This window comes from Misgurnus anguillicaudatus, chromosome 23 (genome assembly GCF_027580225.2).
Source record: "Misgurnus anguillicaudatus chromosome 23, ASM2758022v2, whole genome shotgun sequence".
Taxonomy (NCBI): Eukaryota; Metazoa; Chordata; class Actinopteri; order Cypriniformes; family Cobitidae; genus Misgurnus; species Misgurnus anguillicaudatus.
The window spans coordinates 15,281,280-15,307,165 of NC_073359.2; the positions used below are offsets into that span (position 1 = coordinate 15,281,280).

General features: G+C 38.3%; 1 protein-coding gene across 1 annotated transcript; it reads right to left on the minus strand.

Moving 5' to 3' along the window:
• Positions 1 to 2,756: 2,756 nt before the first annotated feature.
• LOC129453312 (uncharacterized) lies at positions 2,757 to 10,761 on the minus strand. The gene is made up of 10 exons (XM_073861610.1): positions 9,431 to 10,761; positions 9,205 to 9,310; positions 8,861 to 8,994; positions 8,513 to 8,763; positions 8,186 to 8,416; positions 5,824 to 6,054; positions 5,669 to 5,726; positions 5,369 to 5,574; positions 5,102 to 5,261; positions 2,757 to 3,586 (listed from the first exon to the last, which is right to left on the minus strand). The coding sequence occupies exons 1-10, from the start codon at positions 9,615 to 9,617 to the stop codon at positions 3,450 to 3,452; spliced, it is 1,701 nt and encodes a 566-aa protein (XP_073717711.1). The 5' UTR covers positions 9,618 to 10,761; the 3' UTR covers positions 2,757 to 3,449.
• Between the last annotated feature and the right edge of the window lie 15,125 nt (positions 10,762 to 25,886).

The following is a 25,886-nucleotide window of genomic DNA, read 5'->3' on the forward strand; positions in this document are numbered from 1 at the left end:
TTGTATTCTGATAGTAATTCTCTAAGATATGAGGGTGCTAGGCCATTTAAAGCTTTGTAGGTGATTAGTGATATTTTAAATTGTATACGATATTTAACTGGTAGCCAGTGTAAAGATGCCAGAATTGGGCTTATGTGGTCATACTTTTTAGATCGAGTAAGTACCCTTGCGGAAGCGTTTTGAACTAGCTGAAGCTTGTTTACTTGATTTGCATGGCATCCCCCGAGTAGCGAGTTACAATAGTCTATTCTAGAGGTCATAAAAGCATGGATAAGCTTCTCTGCGTCAAATGTAGACAGTATATGGCGTATTTTCGATATATTTCTAAGATGGAAGAATGCTGTGCGGCAGACGTTGGCGATATGACTATCGAAGGATAAGTTGCTGTCGAACATCACACCTAAGTTCCTAACCGTGGAAGATGGCACCACAGTGCAGCCATCTATGTGCAACTTGTAATCTGACATATTATGTTTGTAGCGATTCGGTTCAATAATAAGTATCTCTGTCTTATTGGAGTTCAGCTTAAGAAAGTTATGTGCCATCCAGTCACTAACATCGCTAAGGCAGTCTGTTAGCTTAGAAAACGTGTGTGTTTCGCTGGGATGTGAGGAGATGTAAAGCTGGGTATCATCCGCATAGCAGTGAAAACTTATGTTATGTTTTCTGATAATGTCTCCTAGAGGTAACATGTATAACGAGAACAGGATAGGACCTAAAACCGAACCCTGCGGTACACCGTATTTAACCAGGGAGTGATATGACTCTTCCTCGTTTACATAAACAAAGTGATAGCGATTGGTTAGATACGACCTAAACCAGGCTAGCGCCTGACCACTGATACCAACATAGTTTTCTAGTCTATTGAGTAAGATTGTATGATCTATTGTGTCAAAGGCTGCACTAAGGTCTAATAATATAAGAATTGAGATTTCACCACGATCGGATGTTAATAGGAGGTCATTTGTAACTCTAAGCAACGCTGTCTCAGTGCTATGGTGGGGCCTGAATCCTGATTGGAACTTTTCATATGTACTATTATTTGTCAAGAATGTGCGTAACTGGCTTGCCACTACCTTTTCTAATATTTTCGAAAGAAAAGGGAGATTTGAGATTGGTCTAAAGTTATTAAGCTCTCCCTGGTCAAGCTGCGTTTTTTTAATCAGCGGTTTAATAACTGCTAGTTTGAAAGCTGTTGGAACGTATCCTATTTCTAGTGATGAGTTAAAGATATTTAGAACCGGGGTTGACAATACAGGGAATACATCTTTAAGCAGTTTTGTGGGAACGGGGTCTAATATACAGGATGATGATTTGGATGATGTAACTAGTCTAGAGAGCTCATCTATTGTAGTAGGTTTAAATGAATCAAGATGTTCGTATGGTAGTCTAGTGTTAAGTGAAGTAACGGGTAGAGTGGTGGCTGCCTGGATAGCTACGATGTTGTCCCTTATAGCCGTAATTTTGTTAGAAAAGAAGTTCATGAAGTCGTTACTATTGTGTTGAAGTTTACTATTGGTTTCTGTTTGTTCTTTATTTCTAGTCAGTTTTGCAACGGTGCTGAAGAGGAAACGAGGGTTATTATGATTCTCATTTATAAGCTTGCTAAGATAGGTAGATCTGGCAGTTTTAATAGCCTGTCTGTATTGTTTAACACTCTCTTTCCATGCTGCACGCCATACCTCTAACTTTGTGCTTCTATAATTTCTTTCCATTTTCCTAGTTGCCTTTTTGAGTGCTGCGGTGTGATGATCATACCATGGAGCTGGCGGTTTTTCTTTGATTCTCTTTTTTTCGAATGGGAGCAACGGCATCCAATGTGTTAGAACAGACATTGTTTAGGTTTTCTATTACAATATCTAGATCGTCACAGTTATCTGCTACATGTTTAATTTGGGACAGGTCTGGAAGAGTGCTAATAAATCTATCTTTAGTGGTGGAAATTATTGTTCTGGCTAATCTGTAGCATGTTGTGGATTGAGTGATCCTATCTAGAAGTACAGTGTATGACACAAGGTAATGGTCAGAAACTGCATCACTCTGAGGTGATATTTTGATGTCATTAATATTGAGCCCGAGTGACAGAATTAAGTCTAATGTGTGCTTACGAGTATGCGTTGGCCCTGTCACGTTTTGTCTAATATTGAGAGAATTTAGAACATCCATAAATGCACGTCCTAGTGCATCTTTTGGGTTATCCACATGAATATTAAAATCACCAACGATAAGAGCTTTATCTACAGTGACTACAAGCTCAGACAGGAAATCTGCTATTTCTTTAAGGAAATCTGCATGGTGGCCCGGAGGTCTATAGATTGTAGCTAAGGCAAAAGAGAGCTGTTTGTGGTTACGATCGGTTATTTCCATATTTAACAACATTAGTTCGAATGATTTAAATTTTACTTCAGATTTTTGGTTTACTTTAAAAATTTTGTTGTATATTGTAGCTACACCACCCCCTCTCCCCTTTAATCGAGGTTCGTGTTTATAATAATAGTCTTGTGGGGTGGATTCGTTTAAACTAATGTAGTCGTCTGCTTTAAGCCAGGTTTCTGTTAAACAGAGTGCATCTAAGTTTTGGTCTGTAACTATTTCATTGACAATAGGTTCCCAGCTAGCAAAAATTGTGCGGGCCGAAAGCGGAATGATTAAAGCTAGAACACTTGGCCGATCTGCTTTATTTTTTTTTATTGCTCTGCGAACGCTCGGTTTTAACGCGGCCCGATTGCGGAACCCCGAGTGAGAGAACGTAAGCTCCCCCCCAATCCCGTTCCTTATTTGGGGTTGTTTAAACTTTGATCTTATTGATTAATTTTTATTAATACTAAAATTGCTAAGCAACCGTTATGCAACAACAGAAAATAAAACACACAAAGTAGCACAAGGGTTTCATGTTTAATGCATTTTTTATTTACTTGAACACACATTTTCTCTCTCTCTCCCTCTCATTCATTCTCGCTCTCATTCTCTCTCTCTCTCTCACACACACGCACATAAAAATCAATCAGTTCAAATACAAATTTTCCAATATCAACATTTTTAACTTTAAAACGGTTTAATTCGTTGTCTATTCGCCCTCTGGCTTTGGCCATCATCCCTGTCAGATGCTATTATTTACTTGAAGACACATTCTCTCTCTCTCTCACACACACACACACACACACACACACACACACACACACACACACACACACACACACACACACACACACGCACAAAAATCAATCAGTTCAAATACAAATTTTCCAATATCAACATTTTTAACTTTAAAACAGTTTAATTCGTTGTTTATTCGCCCTCTGGCTTTGGCCATCATCCCTGTCAGATGCTATTATTTACTTGAACACACATTCTCTCTCTCTCTCTCTCTCTCTCACACACACACACGCAAAAATCAATCAGTTCAAATACAAATTTTCCAATATCAACATTTTTAACTTTAAAACAGTTTAATTCGTTGTCTGTCTATTCGCCCTCTGGCTTCGGCCACCATCCCTATCAGATGCTAGCTGCAGCCACCTGGTGATGAGGAGCTCTATCTCCTTTTCTGTATTGTCTTTGGTCAGGGCATTCCGGCGGACTGCATCTGAAAAAACACAAAGATAAAAGTGGTCAGCATGACCATGTGATTTTACTCATAAAACCACCAAAACTTATTTTGGATGCAGGGATACATTTCTTTTTAGTTTAGGAGCACATTCAAAAATTTAACCTTCCCATTATAAGGAGATATTTGACTATAAAATTTTAACCTTATTAAATGTCAAATTCATAAATTAAGTTAGAATAATAAGAGGCATCTCTCATTAATAAATAAATACTGTAATAATTCATCTTTGCACTGCAGAGGTGGCATATAACAGAAATGTGGCATTTAGTTATATTTACAGACTGTTTAATGAGACTCAGAAGTGGCATTTCAATTCCTGATAATGTTATGATGTTAATGTTTTAAATAGAGTTTGAATATAGAAATATTAAAACTAAAATAGGATTTTAAAAAATAGCCAATACGCTGTTATTAGTGTCAACTGAGGGTGCACCCATAGAACCTGACGGCCGGTTGCATAAACATAGCCGTGACGTTAAGACTGCGTCTTAAGAATGAGTCTGACTAAATAGCAATTAGTTAGGGCTAATCATTGGATTTAGGGCTAATCTAAGTCTTCTTATTTGGATTTAAATTAGACCAATCTACCTTTCTATCTAACATACTTAAAACAATTATGATCAGTCTTGAGGAAAAAAAATTCATGACTAACTTTTAAGAGGCTGTTTACACTTGGCATTAACATGCGTTTTCGTCGATCGCATCACAAGTGGACGACGTTAAGGCCAGTTGTAAACGGTGTTCAAAACGTTTTGAGCTCGTCCACCTTCGACCACTTTCAACCACATCCAGAGATAGTCAAAACCACTTTCGATCGGATCGCTTTGGAGTTGCGGAACGCATATGTGGTTGAATGTGTTCGAACAGACGCGACCGCCTTCTCTCCGCCCATTTATCTAATCTGAGGTATTAAACACAAATTTTACTTCTTTTTTTGACTTCTGGCATGAACACACACGGTGAACAGCACTATTTTTAGCCTTTCATTGATAAAACTAAAGCGGAGGATCTCCGTAGTTTCGTTTTGAAAGCGTGTGAAAGTTACACTATCCTATTTCATCAATTGCGCTGAAAATTCAGAGAAAGCTCTTGCATACACACGTACAAAACTCTGTGCAGTATGTTTACTTGCTAAACAAGCAGTGGACTCCGACATAATATTAGTTTGCGTCCATATAAACTCATAATTACTCCCGCTCGCGTTTGAATAACAGCAGGGAGACTCGCCCACCGTCTCACGGACCGTCCCCTCACAGTATTCAGGACAGAAGCGGTCGAAAGGGGACAAAAGAGACGGATTTAAATACCAGGTGTAAACGTAATGTGTCTCTCTCGTCCACTTGTGATCCCATCGATGAAAACACATCTTAATACCAAGTGTAAACAGCCCCTAAGACTATTCTTAAAGGTTTATGCAACCGGCCATCGGGTCAGTCGCACTGTAGAGCCCTGTGATGTCACTACAGTGCAGTTTCCAGCACTGACACTCACCAAGAACCACACTTTTCAAAGTAAGTCCTTTGAATGCAGGCTTTCGGTTGGCCCCACTCCAATTAATGAGTCTCGCCAGCGAAGAGTTCATTGTCCTTTTCAGGACCCGCCCCACAGTGTCTTTTAGAGTCATACCTCCGACCATTCCAAGAAAAACAGTCTGAAACAAAAAGACATGTACCTTATTAGTTACTTAAGGAATATAGCATGAGTGAGAGTGGGAACTGACTTTTAGAAATGATCTGATTAAACCATAATTTAACTCACCAAATTCTTCTTTTCCTCTGGATTCTTTAATGTCTCCTCCAAACATTGTAACTCTTCAATAGTTGAAAGTGGGAGCCCAAAATGTGTTGGGTCTGGCGTGAAGTCTGGAACTGTTTGACTGCTGGAGATTTTTTGGAGCTGCACCAGGATGAGCAACTGCTGCTCTCTAATAGAATCGAGCTGGATGAGGATCTCCTTAGCAATTGCTGTAAGACACAAGAAAATGCAGGCATAGCAGATTACTAGCAAAACATTGTACGTAGATATGTTAGAGTAAACCGAGAGAGATCACATTCCTACCTGTAGGCACACCCTCCCGAGAAGACCTGTGTTGTGTGTCATATACTTGTGGTGTGTTCTAAGAATAGAAAAGAAGAGGTTTTAATCTCATCACACATATACCAAAGTGATTTTTCTCTCCATGGGCTATAGAATAGCTTTCTTGCCCTTCTTACTTGAAATCCAGTTTGGATTGATGTCTGACTTCTGCCAGCTGCTGCATGTGTTGGGGTGTCAGTAGGTGTAGCCCTCAGGCTGTTGATAGAGGAGACTGGAGACCACGGTGGTGGACTAGGCACTGTGATGTTCGCTGAAAGGGGAGAAGCCCAAGGACCTACAGAAATCCTACCTGTGGGCATAGCCCCCTCACAAGACCGGTTATGTATGCCATGTAAGGGTGGGATGTGCTAAAAGAAAAGAAAAATATGTTTTAATCTCATCACACATATCAAATAAGAATAGGGGGAAAAAAATTATATATATATATATATATATATATAAGGAACTGTCAATGTCTCGATTGGGCCAGTGCTGCATGGTCATACAAGTTTACAATTTGCACGCATTTTCAAGCCTTGCCAATTTAAGCATTCAAGCGAAAGATAACTTGCATGCGCTGTGTGAGAAGAGCACACACTGGAAGCACTTACAGCTGCACGACAGCGTGGAAATAACAAAATTAATTCTCGTTCACCTCTCCTTGCAAATTCACACAAATTTTTCTAAAAATGCCGGCCTTTGCGAGTAAACAGACGGTTATGAGAAATAGTAGAAAAAGGATGCATTCATAGCCTATCATAATTTCACCCGTGCATTAGTCTTAAAGTGGCAGCAACCTTCAGGTGTCTGCATTTTTAAATGTTAATCAAACTACAAAAGAGGAAGTCACTCCCTGCTTTTCACTGAATAACGATTTTGTAACTTTAATTAGAATTAACCTTTACTTAATCTGCACAGTGAAGATATGCAGTGTTATTTTACACAATTTCTGTTTCTGAAAAATACTGCTAGACCTACCTGAAATGCACAGATTTCGTAATTTGTATCTTTGTTCTATTGTATTTGTATTGCGTTGCTTGCATTTTATTTTTATTAACAACCATTAACTTGTCTTTAATCTTTGAAATTGATATTAGTAGTTTTAGCTGATTTTTGATAGCTGTAGCATCAAAAATAGAATAGATAATTGTTCAATTTCACTGCTATTTAAAATATTGGGTGTCATAACCTTATTACATGGATAAAAAAAAAAACAATTTAATTCATTTATTACTTTTTTTGTGGTGGGGCCAGTGAAAAGTAACAGGGTTTCCTCAGGTTTCACCAAGTCAAATTTAAGACTTTTTAAGACCTTTTTAAGACCATTATGAGTGAAATTTAAGACCAACGCGACACAATGATCTCAGAAATTCTCAAAACATTATATTTTTTATTTTTATTATATCATTTTTTGACAAATAAAATCCACTAATATGGGAAGATCAGTATGGTCAGCTGCTGATATGTGCCTTGTTAACATGTTCTCCACTTTTTCCACCCATACGTTATATGCATAAATATGCACTATACCGCAATCGCATTTATTGGCCTCTCTAATTACACAGTAATTAAATGAAAATGAAATTTACCATTAAAAGGCTGTTTGTGGTTTGTTGTGTGTTGCAAACAAGACCGTTTCTAAATCCGAAGGTTGTAGCCTCCAGAGGTCGCATTTGTAGGTTGATTACATCATCAAGATTAGCAGATTAAAGTCAAGGGAGTAAACGCGCATGGAGCAGTGAGATAAACAAAAGCTTCCTAAGTGAAAACTGTGTAACACTAAATTTGACTTGTTGGTGGCTCAGGGGACTCGACGGCCTGACTGTTTAAGTTGATTTTCAATAAAGCAGTGTTGATTTTTTCGCTTCTGGGTCCTCTGTTTCAGAACCTGGCAAATGCTCAGGTAAGCCACGGGCTAGTTGGTTCAATTTAACACAGAAAAGATTTTTGCTTTTATAAAACTGCAATTATACTAACAGTATACAGTCAGATCACAACACCTGAAATATAGCTTATGGCATGAATTGCGTGGATTATAATAGCCTACATTTGTATTTTCTTTGAAAAATGATGATTAAAAACTGGACTGAAGTGCGATTCAGTGACGCGCGAAGAACTTTTCCTTTTAGAAGCCTCCCCATCAAACACTTTCTTCATCCGTCACTGATTAGTTTTACAGCATTTTCAATTATTATTTTATTTTTTGCGGACAACGCTTTTCGGGAATAAACAGAGGTAAGAAATTTAAGACTTGGGTTAATTAAATGTAAGACCTAGGATGAAAATCTGGCTGTTTTTAAGACTTTTATGGCCTTAAATGTAACTTTCTGAATTTTAGACTTTTTAAGACCCCGCGGGAACCCTGAAGTAATCATTGAATCGAAATCCAATCAATTTGAGATCTAGTTCATCTGAATCTATTTGAGACATCTGAAACAATACCCAGCCCTAATACCAAAGTGATTTTTTTCTCTCAATTGGCTATCTCGCCCTTCTTACTTGAAATCCAGTTTGGCCTGATGTCTGACTTCTGCCAGCTGCAGCATGTGTTGTGGTGTCAGTAGGCGTAGCACTCAGGCTGTTAGTAGTGGAGACTGGAGACCACGGTGGTGGACTAAGCGCTGTGATGTTCGCTGAAAGGGGAGAAGCCTGCGGACCTACAGAATTTCTACCTGTGGGCACAGCCTCCTCACAAGACTGGTTTTGTGTGCCATGTATGGGTGGTGTGGTCTAAAAGAACAGAAAAGTTGTTTTAATCTCATCACACATATACCAAAGTAATTTTTCTCTCCATGGGCTATAGAATAGCTTTCTTGCCCTTCTTACTTGAAATCCAGTTTGGTCTGATGACTGACTTCTGCTAGCTGCTGCATGTGTTGGGGTGTCAGTAGGCGTAGCACTCAGGCTGTTGGTAGTGGAGACTGGAGACCACTGTGGTGGACTAGGCGCTGTGATGTTCGCTGAAAGGTGAGAAGCCCATGGACTTGCTGACGAGTTGTTTGCATCAGAAGGGGTCTCAGAAATATGGCCTGGGGACCAAAAACCTTGAGCAGCTGGCTGACTACATTCACCTAGAGCTGTCACAAAGGTGCAATTGGCCATTATATTACTTTCACCCATATGTTTAATATAAAAGACTGATGGAAACCATTGTACCAACTGCAATAGGCCTACCATCAAGAGATGGGATGCAGGGGGCTGGTGCAAGTTGTGTGTAAGTTTTCTTTTTGGTTGGGGCACGAAGTGCAGCGGTCCTTCCCTGCTCCTCTTCCTCCTCTTCACTGCTGCTTACAATTCTTTTACATCCTCTAAAATGTATTACATTGGGATTTCAGTTAGTCATTACAGTGAATTAAAAAATTATATTAAATAAAAAAAATTTAAATTTTTATTTTGACAGGAGGTTGGGGTGCATTGTATGGGCCCTCTAGCTTGCGGCCTAATTGTTTGCCCAGGTGTATGGTAACCTTTGACACGGTCATTCAAATGCTTTGAAGGAAATTATGGGCCACTCCTACCTATTCTTTCTCTTCATGTACTCTGGCCTGTTGTCCTCATCTTCAGTATTTAGATCAGAGGTAATTGTTGCCTCTAGCAGCTTTGCACAGGCAATCTCATACACGTCTGTCAAGAATACATTTATAAGGTCTAAATGGAATGGCTCCTTATTATATTACATGTGCAGTAAGGTTTCAATTCAATAAGTGTAGAATTGTGTCATTTGAGAATAAAGCATTACTATACCATGTGAATACATCACACGGACTCTGAATCGATTCCAGTCAGCACCTGGCATCACCCCATCTTTAGTTGCCCTACGGAGCTTTGCAAGAGATACAAAAGGGGGCCAGAAACTTTCACCTCCTTCCAGCCAATTAGAGTGGACAACTTCAACCTCATTTGAATTGACAAACTCCACGATATGATACATTCTATAAAAAAGAAGAAATGTAGATTGTCAGCTATAGAACAACATATTAACATACAATAACTTTTTAAAACAAAACATTAAGTGGGGCACCAATTATGATCATCAATGAATCACAAAAGCTAACTATGTGACTAAGAAACACTCTTTCATTCCCCTCTCAAATTCCAGTTTTTGCACAGCTAACTGCTGTTCTCTTTCTAAAACTCTTCCGCAGCTACCACTGTGTCCTCATGCTCAGTACTGCATTTCACTGCCTCTAAATACAACTCAGCAGGGGTGTACAATCAACCACACCCTCCGAGGTCATCCCACCTTCAGAAGGCAAGAAGAGAAAGCGTAGGGTTGTAACACTCATACCTGCAAACTCACAAGAAGTGAAAAAGGTGCCAAGGTTCTAAATAAAATCCTTTTAAGGGGGTCTGCGGGCCTCTCGCCAAGAGAAAAATTGAGAATTTAACATGCAAATGAAGCACTCTGGGACACTCAAATGAAAAAATTAAAAAGTCTCAAGTCATAATTTAGCAAATGTAAAATCGAAAAAAGAGAGGAAAAACAGAATTGTGAAGTGTTACATGAACCTACATTGATTATACTGTGTGTGATTTCATTTAACTCACTGAGCACGACAACGCTGTAATATGGGAAACGGCTGGGAACTACAACTGCCTCGTCGTTTGTATAGGTCATCATCAAGCGGTCTCATTTGAGAAAAATAACTGATAAATTGTAAAGAAAGCAAGAAATTACAGTATTCAGGGGTGCTGCTGGCCATGTGTGCCCCAAGTGGACTTTAACTGTGGTGCCCCTTTAGTTAAAAAAATAACAACAAAATCACACACAACTATAATATGTGTGAGAATACAACTTTATTAAAATGCTATTGTTAGCATTTATAATTGTATTTTGAGAGCAACACAAACTACAATTATACAAATATGAAATAATATATTATAGCCTATATTTCTGCATTTGTACCTGTGTAGCTAATGGACTTTCACTTAATCTAATGTGACAAAATGCTGTATATAACTTCATATATTTTGTATGCATGTTGTTGTGATTCATATTTATACAGAATGAAATGTTTTAAAGGGATAGTTCACCTCAAAATGATCATTTACTCATCCTCACGCTGCTCCAAACCTGCATGAATGTCCCCCTTCTGATGAACACAAAAGATATTTTGAGAAATGACGGCAAACACACAGAAGTGACCATTGACCTCCATAGTAGGAACAAAAAATATAATGGAATTTAATGGGTAACGTCAACTGTGTGTTTACCATCATTTATCAAAAGATTTCCAAAATATTTTTTCGAACTATGGAAGTCAATGGTCACTATCTGTTGTGTGTTTACTAGGGTTGGGCGATGTCCCCTAAACTGGCAGTTGACGATGGTTACCTTAAACCATCGCGATGGACGATGATATCGTTAGGCGGGGGAAATTTTAATTTTTTCGTTATTATATAATTAAGTGTGCTTGCAAAAGCACACTTATTGTTCTTCTTAAGTTTTATTATTAAGTGTGCTTGCAAAAGCACACTTATTGATCTTCTTAAGTTTTATTATTCTTATTATTATTATTAAGTGTGCTTGCAAAAGCACACTTATTGTTCTTCTTAAGTTTTATTATTAAGTGTGCTTGCAAAAGCACACTTATTGTTCTTCTTAAGTTTTATTATTATTATTTTTCCCGGGTAGATTTTTTTGGCCAGCTCTAGCGACCAGACCGTTTGACGCAGAGACACCGTTCAAACTTTAAAATGTTCGGGCAGTACCGGTGTAAGTTGCTTGAGAAGATGAAGTCACAGATCCATGTCGTTCGGCCACCATATTGGATAGAACACAAAACCTTTAAAAAGTTTCACAGGTCACAAATTTTGTCCAAACTTCAAGAAATTCCACGTACACGATCCTTGGACCAAGCCTCACAAAAGTTACTAGAAGGATTTTTGATTTTCGGAAGCATTTGCCCAAAACAGGTCAAAATATACCTATGGCGTAGTCCCCAAACAGGAAGTAGTTCATATCTCAGATTGTCTGTAACATATCTTTATAATTTTTTTAATATGAACTCGGAACTCCAATGTGAACATGGCCAAGATAAAAAAACATTGCAGTAACATGTCTATATTATGTTATTTTCACTTTAAAATGTCCAATAAAATCCTATGTAAAAATAAAAATGTCATATAGCTTTTACCACTAGAGGGCAGCCCAAGCGTGTTTAATTGCCTTGCCTTCACACGTGACTAGACCGAAACTTAGTCCGTGCCTATTGAAAACTATATATACTGAGGATTATTTGATACTAAATCCAATGGAATATTAATATTTCTCATATACATTTGTGTACAAAACTGCAAATGGATGTTATATTCTGAAGGCGTGAATCAACGCGAGCTCTCTGGAGAACGTGCAGTACAGGTAGGAATGTTTCGGGGATTCAGACGTAAAACCCTTTCTTTTATTTCAGTAATATATAACATGACAAGTTTAATTCCGTTTTTCATCAATGTAATACATTGTAAACGTATTAGTTTGTAAAGACGTCAATTTCGCGTCCTCGCGTAGCAGTGATCGTTTGGCATCGGCTCTATAACAGCTGCATGGTTTAAATGATTGTGAATTGACGCGAAAAAGTGTCACTTTACCTTAAATCATGCATGTTATGCCAAGTGTATTTAACGTAAACAGTCATGACTTTGAGAAATGTATGAGACATTAAAACACAGCTTGCCACAGCTAGAAGACTGCGTATATTTACATAATCTTCAGATAAGAAAGTTATATATCATCGTATGCTTAACTAACGGGAACACGATCGATTGCATTATGCTGTCAATCATTATGCTGTCAATCACTCAGCGAAGCATTGATATCACATGGAAAGCAAGAGGACAGGGTCGCAATCTTGATGCGCGTGCATATGTTGTTGCATGAGATGCAGAGCGCGAGTCACCCCTTCACGTGTATTCGCGCTTTGGTCTGCCCGGCCCGCGTCAAGATGCGAAGACTGACAGTGGCGAGTTAGGAGAACACGGACTCTATGGCTGTTTTAACTTTATTTATTGTATTTCCAGCTTACAACAACTCCTCTTCCGACAGTTGTTGTCTGATATGTCGGCTCAACGATCACAATGACATTAGATGTCTTAATAAAGGAAACGATTTTTGTGAACTAGATAAAAGATCCTGGCGTTTCTCCGAAGTTCAAAGCAGACAAAGGCTCAAATATTATGCGAGTCATCGTTCTCACACAAGAATGCAATTTAAACGTGTAAGTTAATCGCCCATCGCTCATAGCCCAGCACCTGCACCACTGCATGCGTATCGCGCTGACAAACATACACGTGATTTTACTGCCCTGATGAAATCTAAAAGTATAATTTCTCTTATTAGAAGCTAGCTTAATGTTTGCCAGTTATTAAGATGGCGGTTGTAGTTTAAATTGAGGTCGTGAAATAATTAGCATTGCCAAAAAGTGCATAAAACAATGTTATGTTCCATATTATAAACTTTTGGTTATGTGTACTTACGTGAGTAAATAAGTTAAATTCTCAATGAGTGTGATATGGCTCTTATTTACCCCTTTAATAAAGCTTACTCGGGTATCTTACAATGCACTTATGTTGTTATGCAGTTTTAAAATACAAAATACGAACGTCTGGATGTAGATAAAGCCTACTTGGTCATATTACAATGCACAAGTTTTGTTGTATGCAGTTTGAAAATACATGTTTGTAGAAAAAGTATATTGTACAATGCACTGATTTTGTTGTTATGCAGTTTCAAAATACAACATGAGAATGTTTAAATGTATATGTAGTCATCATCACTGATGTATCTCTGGCCCCCATGACAAACTAATTGAATAGCCCTGTCGTAGACGCTCAACACACAATCATATTCATAAATAGTAAAGAAATGAAATGATATTAGGCTATCAGTGCTGCTGTCGCTCTTTCCTATCGCTTATTTTAAAAATGAGCTTATGATCAATAAAATGCAGCTTACATCTGCTGCTTTTGGTGACGTGAACTGTGGCCTACATTAAGTCTCATGTTTTTAAGATTATCTTAAGTACTAAAGAAGAATTTTTGGTATATTATGTACAAAACTAGTGTGTGAAAATAGGACACTTTAAAGGGATTGTTCACCCAAAAATTAAAATTATTTAAATTACAATTCTAAAAAAATTTAATAAGAAAACACTGAACATGTGCAGCATAGCTGTTATAGTTGGTTCTAGGCTAGCTAGAGCGGGTTATCTAGGCTTGTGATCCCTGTATTTACATAAAATGGTCTGTGCTAAACCCCGGATGTCCTTCAATGCTGGAAACACCCCTGGTTACAAGCCTGTATACATTTCTGTGTGTGTGTGTGCGTGCGTGCGTGCGTGCGTGTGTGTGTGTGTCAGGAATGCTTTCACGTAGAGGTCGACCGATATGGCTTTTTCTCTGGCCAATGCCGATATTTAGAAATCAGGGCAGCTGATGGCCGATATGTTAGGCCGATTTTCTATATGTACATAATTATCAAAATGTTCTCATCATTAGCAGATATTTTAAATGTAAAAATGTCACTATTTAAGTCAAAGTCTTTTAAAAAAATTATGACTGGTCTTTCTGAAGAGTTTTACAACCTCCTCTGCACCATGCATTTATCAGACACAGATATTACCTGACACTCTCCTGTCATCATCTTTGATCAGTTTTTTACCATGGCTTTTATTGCTTTGTAGGATAAAATCCTTATTTGGTAGACCTGATAAAATATTTATTCATCATAAAGTTAACATAGTAATAAATGTCTATGTTTTTTAGTTGAGACTGTTATTTAGGGCAAATCTTTCTAAACAGATTTACATTCTCCTTTCTAAGACGCTATAAGTGACTGATTGTGCTGACAGTGACGTCTTGTGAGTTTAGTGTTGGGACAGATCTGTTGTTTCAACCGTTCATTCAAACGAATCCGTTCAAAGGAGTCAGTTCGCGAATCGGACGCATTGTGTTGTAATCCAGGCTGAGCAGCGCAAAACTGTAAACAAAGTGTTACTGTAACAACACGAAAAACATTTCCTCGGTGGATATGATTTGGTCTTCCGACCTTTCGCCATCGAGTCAGTTTTGTTTTGAGTAATAAAAGCAGGGAGACAGTTTAAAGACAGAACTGTCTCCCTGCTCTCCAGTAACGCATAACTTATGTTGTTATGCAGTTTTAAAATTCAAAATACGAACATGTCTGGATGTAGCATTTTTTTGTGGAGGGAGGTGCCCTTTTTTTTAGGTTAGAGCAACTGCCCCTTAAAATTCCTGTGCACGTCCCTGATGCTTAGTTACTGTTGAACGGGAACACGATTGATTGCATTATGCTGTCAATCACTGAGTGAAATATTTTTTTTTATGGTAAATTTTAGGGAAACAGTTGTTACAAGTCTGTATACATTTCTGTGTGTGTGTGTGTGTGTGTGTGTGTTTTTAAAATGTTCGGGCAGTTCCGGTGTAAGTTGCTTGAGAAGATGAAGTCACAGATCCATGTCGTTCGTCCGCCATATTGGAAACCTTAAAGTTTCACAGGTCACAAATTTTGTCCAAACTTCACGAAATTCCACGTACACGATCCTTGGACCAAGCCTCACAAAAGTTACTAGAAGGATTTTTGATTTTCGGAAGCGTTTGCCCGTCACAGGCCAAACTAAATGTGCGTGGACGCCGCCAAAACAGGAAGTAGTTTATATCTCAGGAATGATTTCACGTATTGAAACCAAACTTTGTACATGAATTTCGGTCTCCAATGTGAGGATGCACAACATCAAAAGAACCATTTTTTTCCTAAAATTTTACTCTGCCAAACAGGAAGTAGTTTATATCTCAGGAACGCTTTTACGTATTGAAACCAAACTTTGTACATGAACTTGTGACTCCAATGTGAGGATGCACAGACTAAATCGGCGGCACCAGAGCAAGCACACTTTTGCAGTTCGTCCCGAAATGCATTTTCTAGTTATTATTATTATTATTATTATTCCCGGGTAGATTTTTTGTGTCAGCTCTAGCGACCAGACCGTTTGACGCAGAGACACCGTTCAAACTTTAAAATGTTCGGGCAGTACCGGTGTAAGTTGCTTGAGAGGATGAAGTCACAGATCCATGTCGTTCGGCCGCCATATTGGAAAGAATACAAAACCTTAAAAAAGTTTCACAGGTCACAAATTTTGTCCAAACTTCATGAAATTCCACGTACGCGATCCTTGGACCGAGCCTCACAAAAGTTACTAGAAGGATTTTTGATTTTCGGAAGCGTTTGCGCGCCACAGCCCAAACTAAATGTGCGTCAACGCCGCCAAAACAGGAAGTAGTTCAAATCTCAATATGTCTGTAACATTTATTAACCAAAAATTTTATATGAACTCTTTACTCCAATGTGAAGATGCCCAAGATAAAAAAACATTGCAGTAACATGTCTATATTATGTTATTTTCACTTTAAAATGTCCAATTAAAACCTGTGTAAAAAATAAAAAATGTCATTAGCCTTTACCAGTAGAGGGCAGCCTTTACGTTCAAACGTGTTTTTTAGACAGAATGTAAAGATAGCGGCAGCCATCTTTAGAAGCTAAGCTAACAGGCTATTGCTCCGTGGAAAAGTTTGAATAACAATGGCGGGATGTAGTTTTAAGGTTTAAATGGCAAAATGGAATAGAGAAGAGCTGTTGAGAGAATCGAGTGTTCCTTTAAGAGCCACAATACAGCGAAGAGCTGAGAAAGACGGAGAGCAGAGAAGCCCGGAGAAGAGGCCACAGCCTGAGACTCTGCTGCATAGAGCCCGTGGGGCACGCAGCACCATCGGCTGGCACCCAAGCTTCGTATCGTATATGGACAGCGGAATCCTGGATACATATTTTTAAAATCCTAAAACTTCATCTTATTCACTATACAGTATGCGGTTTCGGACGCAAAACTGCAAATGGATTTTATATTCTGAATGCTTGAATCAACGCGAGCTCTCTGGAGAACGTGCATTTTTACATACAGGTAGGAATTATATGATTCAGACATATTTTAATCCCTTTCTTTTATTTCAGTGATATATGGCACGACAAGTTTAATTCCCTTTTTCATCAATGTAATACATTGTAAACGTATTAGTTTGTAAAGACGTAAGTTTCGCGTCCTCGCGTAACGTTAGCAGTGATCGTTTTTCATCGGCTCTATAACAGCTGCATGGTTTAAATGATTGTGAATTGACGCGAAAAAGTGTCACTTTACCTTAAATCATGCATGTTATGCCAAGTGTATTTAAACAGTCATGCCTTTGAGAAATGTATGACACATTAAAACACAGCTTGCCACAGCTAGAAGACTGCGTATATTTACATAATCTTCAGATAAGAAAGTTATATATCTAAATCGTATGCTTGACTAACGGGAACACGATCGATTGCATTATGCTGTCAATCATTATGCTGTCAATCACTCAGCGAAGCATTGATTTCACATGGAAAGCAAGAGGACAGGGTCGCAATCTTGATGCGCGTGCATATGTTGCATGAGATGCAGAGCGCGAGTCACCCCTTCACGTGTATTCGCGCTTTGGTCTGCCCGCGTCAAGATGCGAAGACTGACAGTGGTGCGTTAAGAGAACACGGACTTTATGGCTGTTTTAACTTTATTTATTGTATTTCCAGCTTACAACAACTCCTCTTCCGACAGTTGTTGTCTGATATGTCGGCTCAACGATCACAATGACATTAGATGTCTTAATAAAGGAAACGATTTTTGTGAACTAGATAAAAGATCCTGGCGTTTCTCCGAAGTTCAAAGCAGACAAAGGCTCAAATATTATGCGAGTCATCGTTCTCACACAAGAATGCAATTTAAACGTGTAAGTTAATCGCCCATCGCTCACAGCCCAGCACCTGCACCACTGCATGCGTATCGCGCTGACAAACATACACGTGATTTTACTGCCCTGATGAAATCTAAAAGTATAATTTCTCTTATTAGAAGCTAGCTTAATGTTTGCCAGTTATTAAGATGGCGGTTGTAGTTTAAATAGAGGTCGTGAAATAATTAGCATTGCCAAAAAGTGCATAAAACAATGTTATGTTCCATATTATAAACTTTTGGTTATGTGTACTTAAGTGAGTAAATAAGTTAAATTCTCAATGAGTGTGATATGGCTCTTATTTACCCCTTTTAATGAAGAATAAAGCTTACTCGGGTATCTTACAATGCACTTATGTTGTTATGCAGTTTTAAAATACAAAATACGAACGTCTGGATGTAGATAAAGCCTACTTGGTCATATTACAATGCACAAGTTTTGTTGTATGCAGTTTGAAAATACATGTTTGTAGAAAAAGTATATTGTACAATGCACTGATTTTGTTGTTATGCAGTTTCAAAATACAACATGAGAATGTTTAAATGTATGTGTAGTCATCATCACTGATGTATCTCTGGCCCCCATGACAAACAAATTGAATAGCCCTGCTGTAGACACTCAACACACAATCATATTCATCAATAGTAAAGAAATGAAATATTATTAGGCTATCAGTGCTGCTGTCGCTCTCTCCCATCGCTTATTTTAAAAATGAGCTTATGAGGAATAAAATGCAGCTTACATCTGCTGCTTTTGGTGACGTGAACTCTGGCCTACATTAAGTCTCATGTTTTTAAGATTATCTTAAGTACTAAAGAAGAATTTTTGGTATATTATGTACAAAACTAGTGTGTGAAAATAGGACACTTTAAAGGGATTGTTCACCCAAAAATTAAAATTATTTAAATTACAATTCTAAAAAAATGTAATAAGAAAACACTGAACATGTGCAGCATAGCTGTTATAGTTGGTTCTAGGCTAGCTAGAGCGGGTTATCTAGGCTTGTGATCCCTGTATTTACATAAAATGGTCTGTGCTAAACCCCGGATGTCCTTCAATGCTGGAAACACCCCTGGTTACAAGCCTGTATACATTTCTGTGTGTGTGTGTGTGTGTGCGTGCGTGCGTGTTGGTGTGTGTCAGGAATGCTTTCACGTGGAGGTCGACCGATATGGCTTTTTCTCTGGCCGATGCCGATATTTAGAAATCAGGGCAGCTGATGGCCGATATGTTAGGCCGATTTTCTATATGTACATAATTATCAAAATGTTCTCATCATTAGCAGATATTTTAAATGTAAAAATGTCACTATTTAAGTCAAAGTCTTTTAAAAAAATTATGACTGGTCTTTCTGAAGAGTTTTACAACCTCCTCTGCACCATGCATTTATCAGACACAGATATTACCTGACACTCTTCTGTCATCATCTTTGATCAGTTTTTTACCATGGCTTTTATTGCTTTGTAGGATAAAATCCTTATTTGGTAGACCTGATAAAATATTTATTCATCATAAAGTTAACATAGTAATAAATGTCTATGTTTTTTAGTTGAGACTGTTATTTAGGGCAAATCTTTCTAAACACATTTACATTCTCCTTTCTGAGGCGCTATAAGTGACTGATTGTGCTGACAGTGACGTCTTGTGAGTTTAGTGTTGGGACAGATCTGTTGTTTCAACCGTTCATTCAAACGAATCCGTTCAAAGGAGTCAGTTCGCGAATCGGACGCATTGTGTTGTAATCCAGGCTGAGCAGCGCAAAACTGTAAACAAAGTGTTACTGTAACAACACGAAAAACATTTCCTCGGTGGATATGATTTGGTCTTCCGACCTTTCGCCATCGAGTCAGTTTTGTTTTGAGTAATAAAAGCAGGGAGACAGTTTAAAGACAGAACTGTCTCCCTGTTCTCCAGTAACGCATAACTTATGTTGTTATGCAGTTTTAAAATTCAAAATACGAACATGTCTGGATGTAGCATTTTTTTGTGGAGGGAGGTGCCCTTTTTTTTAGGTTAGAGCAACTGCCCCTTAAAATTCCTGTTCACGTCCCTGATGCTTAGTTACTGTTGAACGGGAACACGATTGATTGCATTATGCTGTCAATCACTGAGTGAAATATTTTTTTTTATGGTAAATTTTAGAGAAACAGTTGTTACAAGTCTGTATACATTTCTGTGTGTGTGTGTGTGTGTGTGTGTGTGTGTTTTTAAAATGTTCGGGCAGTTCCGGTGTAAGTTGCTTGAGAAGATGAAGTCACAGATCCATGTCGTTCTTCCGCCATATTGGAAACCTTAAAGTTTCACAGGTCACAAATTTTGTCCAAACTTCACGAAATTCCACGTACACGATCCTTGGACCAAGCCTCACAAAAGTTACTAGAAGGATTTTTGATTTTCGGAAGCGTTTGCCCGTCACAGGCCAAACTAAATGTGCGTGGATGCCGCCAAAACAGGAAGTAGTTTATATCTCAGGAATGATTTCACGTATTGAAACCAAACTTTGTACATGAATTTCGGTCTCCAATGTGAGGATGCACAACATCAAAAGAACAATTTTTTTCCTAAAATTTTACCCTGCCAAACAGGAAGTAGTTTATATCTCAGGAACGCTTTTACGTATTGAAACCAAACTTTGTACATGAACTTGGGACTCCAATGTGAGGATGCACAAACTAAATCGGCGGCACCAGAGCAAGCACACTTTTGCAGTTCGTCCCGAAATGCATTTTCTAGTGTTATTTTCACTTTAAAATGTCCAATTAAAACCTGTGTAAAAAATAAAAAATGTCATTAGCCTTTACCAGTAGAGGGCAGCCTTTACGTTCAAACGTGTTTTTTAGACAGAATGTAAAGATAGCGGCAGCCATCTTTAGAAGCTAAGCTAACAGGCTATTGCTCCGTGGAAAAGTTTGAATAACAATGGCGGGATGTAGTTTTAAGGTTTAAATGGCAAAATGGAATAGAGAAGAGCTGTTGAGAGAATCGAGTGTTCCTTTAAGAGCCATAATACAGCGAAGAGCTGAGGAAGAGAAAGCAGAGAAGCCCGGAGAAGAGGCGACAGCCTCAGACTCTGCTGCGAGCCCATGGAGGACTCGGTAACCTCGGCTGCCACCCAAGCTTCGTATCGTATATGGACAGATTCCTAGATACATATTTTTAGAATCGTAAACTTCATCTTATTCACTATACAGTATGCGGTTTCGGACGCAAAACTGCAAATGGATTTTATATTCTGAATGCTTGAATCAACGCGAGCTCTCTGGAGAACGTGCATTTTTACATACAGGTAGGAATTATATGATTCAGACATATTTTAATCCCTTTCTTTTATTTCAGTGATATATGGCACGACAAGTTTAATTCCCTTTTTCATCAATGTAATACATTGTAAACGTATTAGTTTGTAAAGACGTCAGTTTCGCGTCCTCGCGTAACGTTAGCAGTGATCGTTTTTCATCGGCTCTATAACAGCTGCATGGTTTAAATGATTGTGAATTGACGCGAAAAAGTGTCACTTTACCTTAAATCATGCATGTTATGCCAAGTGTATTTAACAGTCATGACTTTGAGAAATGTATGACACATTAAAACACAGCTTGCCACAGCTAGAAGACTGCGTATATTTACATAATCTTCAGATAAGAAAGTTATATATCTAAATCGTATGCTTGACTAACGGGAACACGATCGATTGCATTATGCTGTCAATCATTATGCTGTCAATCACTCAGCGAAGCATTGATTTCACATGGAAAGCAAGAGGACAGGGTCGCAATCTTGATGCGCGTGCATATGTTGCATGAGATGCAGAGCGCGAGTCACCCCTTCACGTGTATTCGCGCTTTGGTCTGCCCGCGTCAAGATGCGAAGACTGACAGTGGTGCGTTAAGAGAACACGGACTCTATGGCTGTTTTAACTTTCTTTATTGTATTTCCAGCTTACAACAACTCCTCTTCCGACAGTTGTTGTCTGATATGTCGGCTCAATGATCACAATGACATTAGATGTCTTAATAAAGGAAACGATTTTTGTGAACTGGATAAAAGATCCTGGCGTTTCTCCGAAGTTCAAAGCAGACAAAGGCTCAAATATTATGCGAGTCATCGTTCTCAAACAAGAATGCAATTTAAACGAGTAAGTCAATCGCCCATCGCTCACAGCCCAGCACCTGCACCACTGCATGCGTATCGCGCTGACAAACATACACCTGATTTTACTGCCCTGACGAAATCTAAAAGTATAATTTCTCTTATTAGAAGCTAGCCTTATGTTTGCCAGTTATTAAGATGGCGGTTGTAGTTTAAATAGAGGTCGTGAAATAATTAGCATTGCCAAAAAACTGCATAAAACAATGTTATGTTCCATATTATAAACTTTTGGTTATGTGTACTTAAGTGAGTAAATAAGTTAAATTCTCAATGAGTGTGATATGGCTCTTATTTACCCCTTTAAATGAAGAATAAAGCTTACTCGGGTATCTTACAATGCACTTATGTTGTTATGCAGTTTTAAAATACAAAATACGAACGTCTGGATGTAGATAAAGCCTACTTGGTCATATTACAATGCACAAGTTTTGTTGTATGCAGTTTGAAAATACATGTTTGTAGAAAAAGTATATTGTACAATGCACTGATTTTGTTGTTATGCAGTTTCAAAATACAACATGAGAATGCTTAAATGTATATGTAGTCATCATCACTGATGTATCTCTGGCCCCCATGACAAACTAATTGAATAGCCCTGTCGTAGACGCTCAACACACAATCATATTCATAAATAGTAAAGAAATGAAATGATATTAGGCTATCAGTGCTGCTGTCGCTCTTTCCTATCGCTTATTTTAAAAATGAGCTTATGATCAATAAAATGCAGCTTACATCTGCTGCTTTTGGTGACGTGAACTCTGGCCTACATTAAGTCTCATGTTTTTAAGATTATCTTAAGTACTAAAGAAGATTTTTGGTATATTATGTACAAAACTAGTGTGTGAAAATAGGACACTTTAAAGGGATTGTTCACCCAAAAATTAAAATTATTTAAATTACAATTCTAAAAAAATTTAATAAGAAAACACTGAACATGTGCAGCATAGCTGTTATAGTTGGTTCTAGGCTAGCTAGAGCGGGTTATCTAGGCTTGTGATCCCTGTATTTACATAAAATGGTCTGTGCTAAACCCCGGATGTCCTTCAATGCTGGAAACACCCCTGGTTACAAGCCTGTATACATTTCTGTGTGTGTGTGTGCGTGTGTGCGTGCGTGTGTGTGTGTGTGTCAGGAATGCTTTCACGTAGAGGTCGACCGATATGGCTTTTTCTCTGGCCAATGCCGATATTTAGAAATCAGGGCAGCTGATGGCCGATATGTTAGGCCGATTTTCTATATGTACATAATTATCAAAATGTTCTCATCATTAGCAGATATTTTAAATGTAAAAATGTCACTATTTAAGTCAAAGTCTTTAAAAAAAATTATGACTGGTCTTTCTGAAGAGTTTTACAACCTCCTCTGCACCATGCATTTATCAGACACAGATATTACCTGACACTCTTCTGTCATCATCTTTGATCAGTTTTGTAGGATAAAATCCTTATTTGGTAGACCTGATAAAATATTTATTCATCATAAAGTTAACATAGTAATAAATGTCTATGTTTTTTAGTTGAGACTGTTATTTAGGGCAAATCTTTCTAAACAGATTTACATTCTCCTTTCTGAGGCGCTATAAGTGACTGATTGTGCTGACAGTGACGTCTTGTGAGTTTAGTGTTGGGACAGATCTGTTGTTTCAACCGTTCATTCAAACGAATCCGTTCAAAGGAGTCAGTTCGCGAATCGGACGCATTGTGTTGTAATCCAGGCTGAGCAGCGCAAAACTGTAAACAAAGTGTTACTGTAACAACACGAAAAACATTTCCTCGGTGGATATGATTTGGTCTTCCGACCTTTCGCCATCGAGTCAGTTTTGTTTTGAGTAATAAAAGCAGGGAGACAGTTTAAAGACAGAACTGTCTCCCTGCTCTCCAGTAACGCATAACTTATGTTGTTATGCAGTTTTAAAATTCAAAATACGAACATGTCTGGATGTAGCATTTTTTTGTGGAGGGAGGTGCCCTTTTTTTTAGGTTAGAGCAACTGCCCCTTAAAATTCCTGTGCACGTCCCTGATGCTTAGTTACTGTTGAACGGGAACACGATTGATTGCATTATGCTGTCAATCACTGAGTGAAATATTTTTTTTTATGGTAAATTTTAGAGAAACAGTTGTTACAAGTCTGTATACATTTCTGTGTGTGTGTGTGTGTGTGTGTGTGTGTGTGTGTGTGTGTGTGTGTGTGTGTGTTTTTAAAATGTTCGGGCAGTTCCGGTGTAAGTTGCTTGAGAAGATGAAGTCACAGATCCATGTCGTTCGTCCGCCATATTGGAAACCTTAAAGTTTCACAGGTCACAAATTTTGTCCAAACTTCACGAAATTCCACGTACACGATCCTTGGACCAAGCCTCACAAAAGTTACTAGAAGGATTTTTGATTTTCGGAAGCGTTTGCCCGTCACAGGCCAAACTAAATGTGCGTGGACGCCGCCAAAACAGGAAGTAGTTTATATCTCAGGAATGATTTCACGTATTGAAACCAAACTTTGTACATGAATTTCGGTCTCCAATGTGAGGATGCACAACATCAAAAGAACAATTTTTTTTCTAAAATTTTACGCTGCCAAACAGGAAGTAGTTTATATCTCAGGAACGCTTTTACGTATTGAAACCAAACTTTGTACATGAACTTGGGACTCCAATGTGAGGATGCACAAACTAAATCGGCGGCACCAGAGCAAGCACACTTTTGCAGTTCGTCCCGAAATGCATTTTCTAGTTCTTATTATTATTCCCGGGTAGATTTTTTGTGTCAGCTCTAGCGACCAGACCGTTTGACGCAGAGACACCGTTCAAACTTTAAAATGTTCGGGCAGTACCGGTGTAAGTTGCTTGAGAGGATGAAGTCACAGATCCATGTCGTTCGGCCGCCATATTGGAAAGAACACAAAACCTTAAAAAAGTTTCACAGGTCACAAATTTTGTCCAAACTTCATGAAATTCCACGTACGCGATCCTTGGACCGAGCCTCACAAAAGTTACTAGAAGGATTTTTGATTTTCGGAAGCGTTTGCGCGCCACAGCCCAAACTAAATGTGCGTCAACGCCGCCAAAACAGGAAGTAGTTCAAATCTCAATATGTCTGTAACATTTATTAACCAAAAATTTTATATGAACTCTTTACTCCAATGTGAAGATGCCCAAGATAAAAAAACATTGCAGTAACATGTCTATATTATGTTATTTTCACTTTAAAATGTCCAATTAAAACCTGTGTAAAAAATAAAAAATGTCATTAGCCTTTACCAGTAGAGGGCAGCCTTTACGTTCAAACGTGTTTTTTAGACAGAATGTAAAGATAGCGGCAGCCATCTTTAGAAGCTAAGCTAACAGGCTATTGCTCCGTGGAAAAGTTTGAATAACAATGGCGGGATGTAGTTTTAAGGTTTAAATGGCAAAATGGAATAGAGAAGAGCTGTTGAGAGAATCGGGTGTTCCTTTAAGAGCCACAATACAGCGAAGAGCTGAGGAAGAGAAAGCAGAGAAGCCCGGAGAAGAGGCGACACCCTCAGACTCTGCTGCGAGCCCATGGAGGACTCGGTAACCTCGGCTGCCACCCAAGCTTCGTATCGTATATGGACAGATTCCTGGATACATATTTTTAGAATCATAAACTTCATCTTATTCACTATACAGTATGCGGTTTCGGACGCAAAACTGCAAATGGATTTTATATTCTGAATGCTTGAATCAACGCGAGCTCTCTGGAGAACGTGCATTTTTACATACAGGTAGGAATTATATGATTCAGACATATTTTAATCCCTTTCTTTTATTTCAGTGATATATGGCACGACAAGTTTAATTCCCTTTTTCATCAATGTAATACATTGTAAACGTATTAGTTTGTAAAGACGTCAGTTTCGCGTCCTCGCGTAACGTTAGCAGTGATCGTTTTTCATCGGCTCTATAACAGCTGCATGGTTTAAATGATTGTGAATTGACGCGAAAAAGTGTCACTTTACCTTAAATCATGCATGTTATGCCAAGTGTATTTAACAGTCATGACTTTGAGAAATGTATGACACATTAAAACACAGCTTGCCACAGCTAGAAGACTGCGTATATTTACATAATCTTCAGATAAGAAAGTTATATATCTAAATCGTATGCTTGACTAACGGGAACACGATCGATTTCATTATGCTGTCAATCATTATGCTGTCAATCACTCAGCGAAGCATTGATTTCACATGGAAAGCAAGAGGACAGGGTCGCAATCT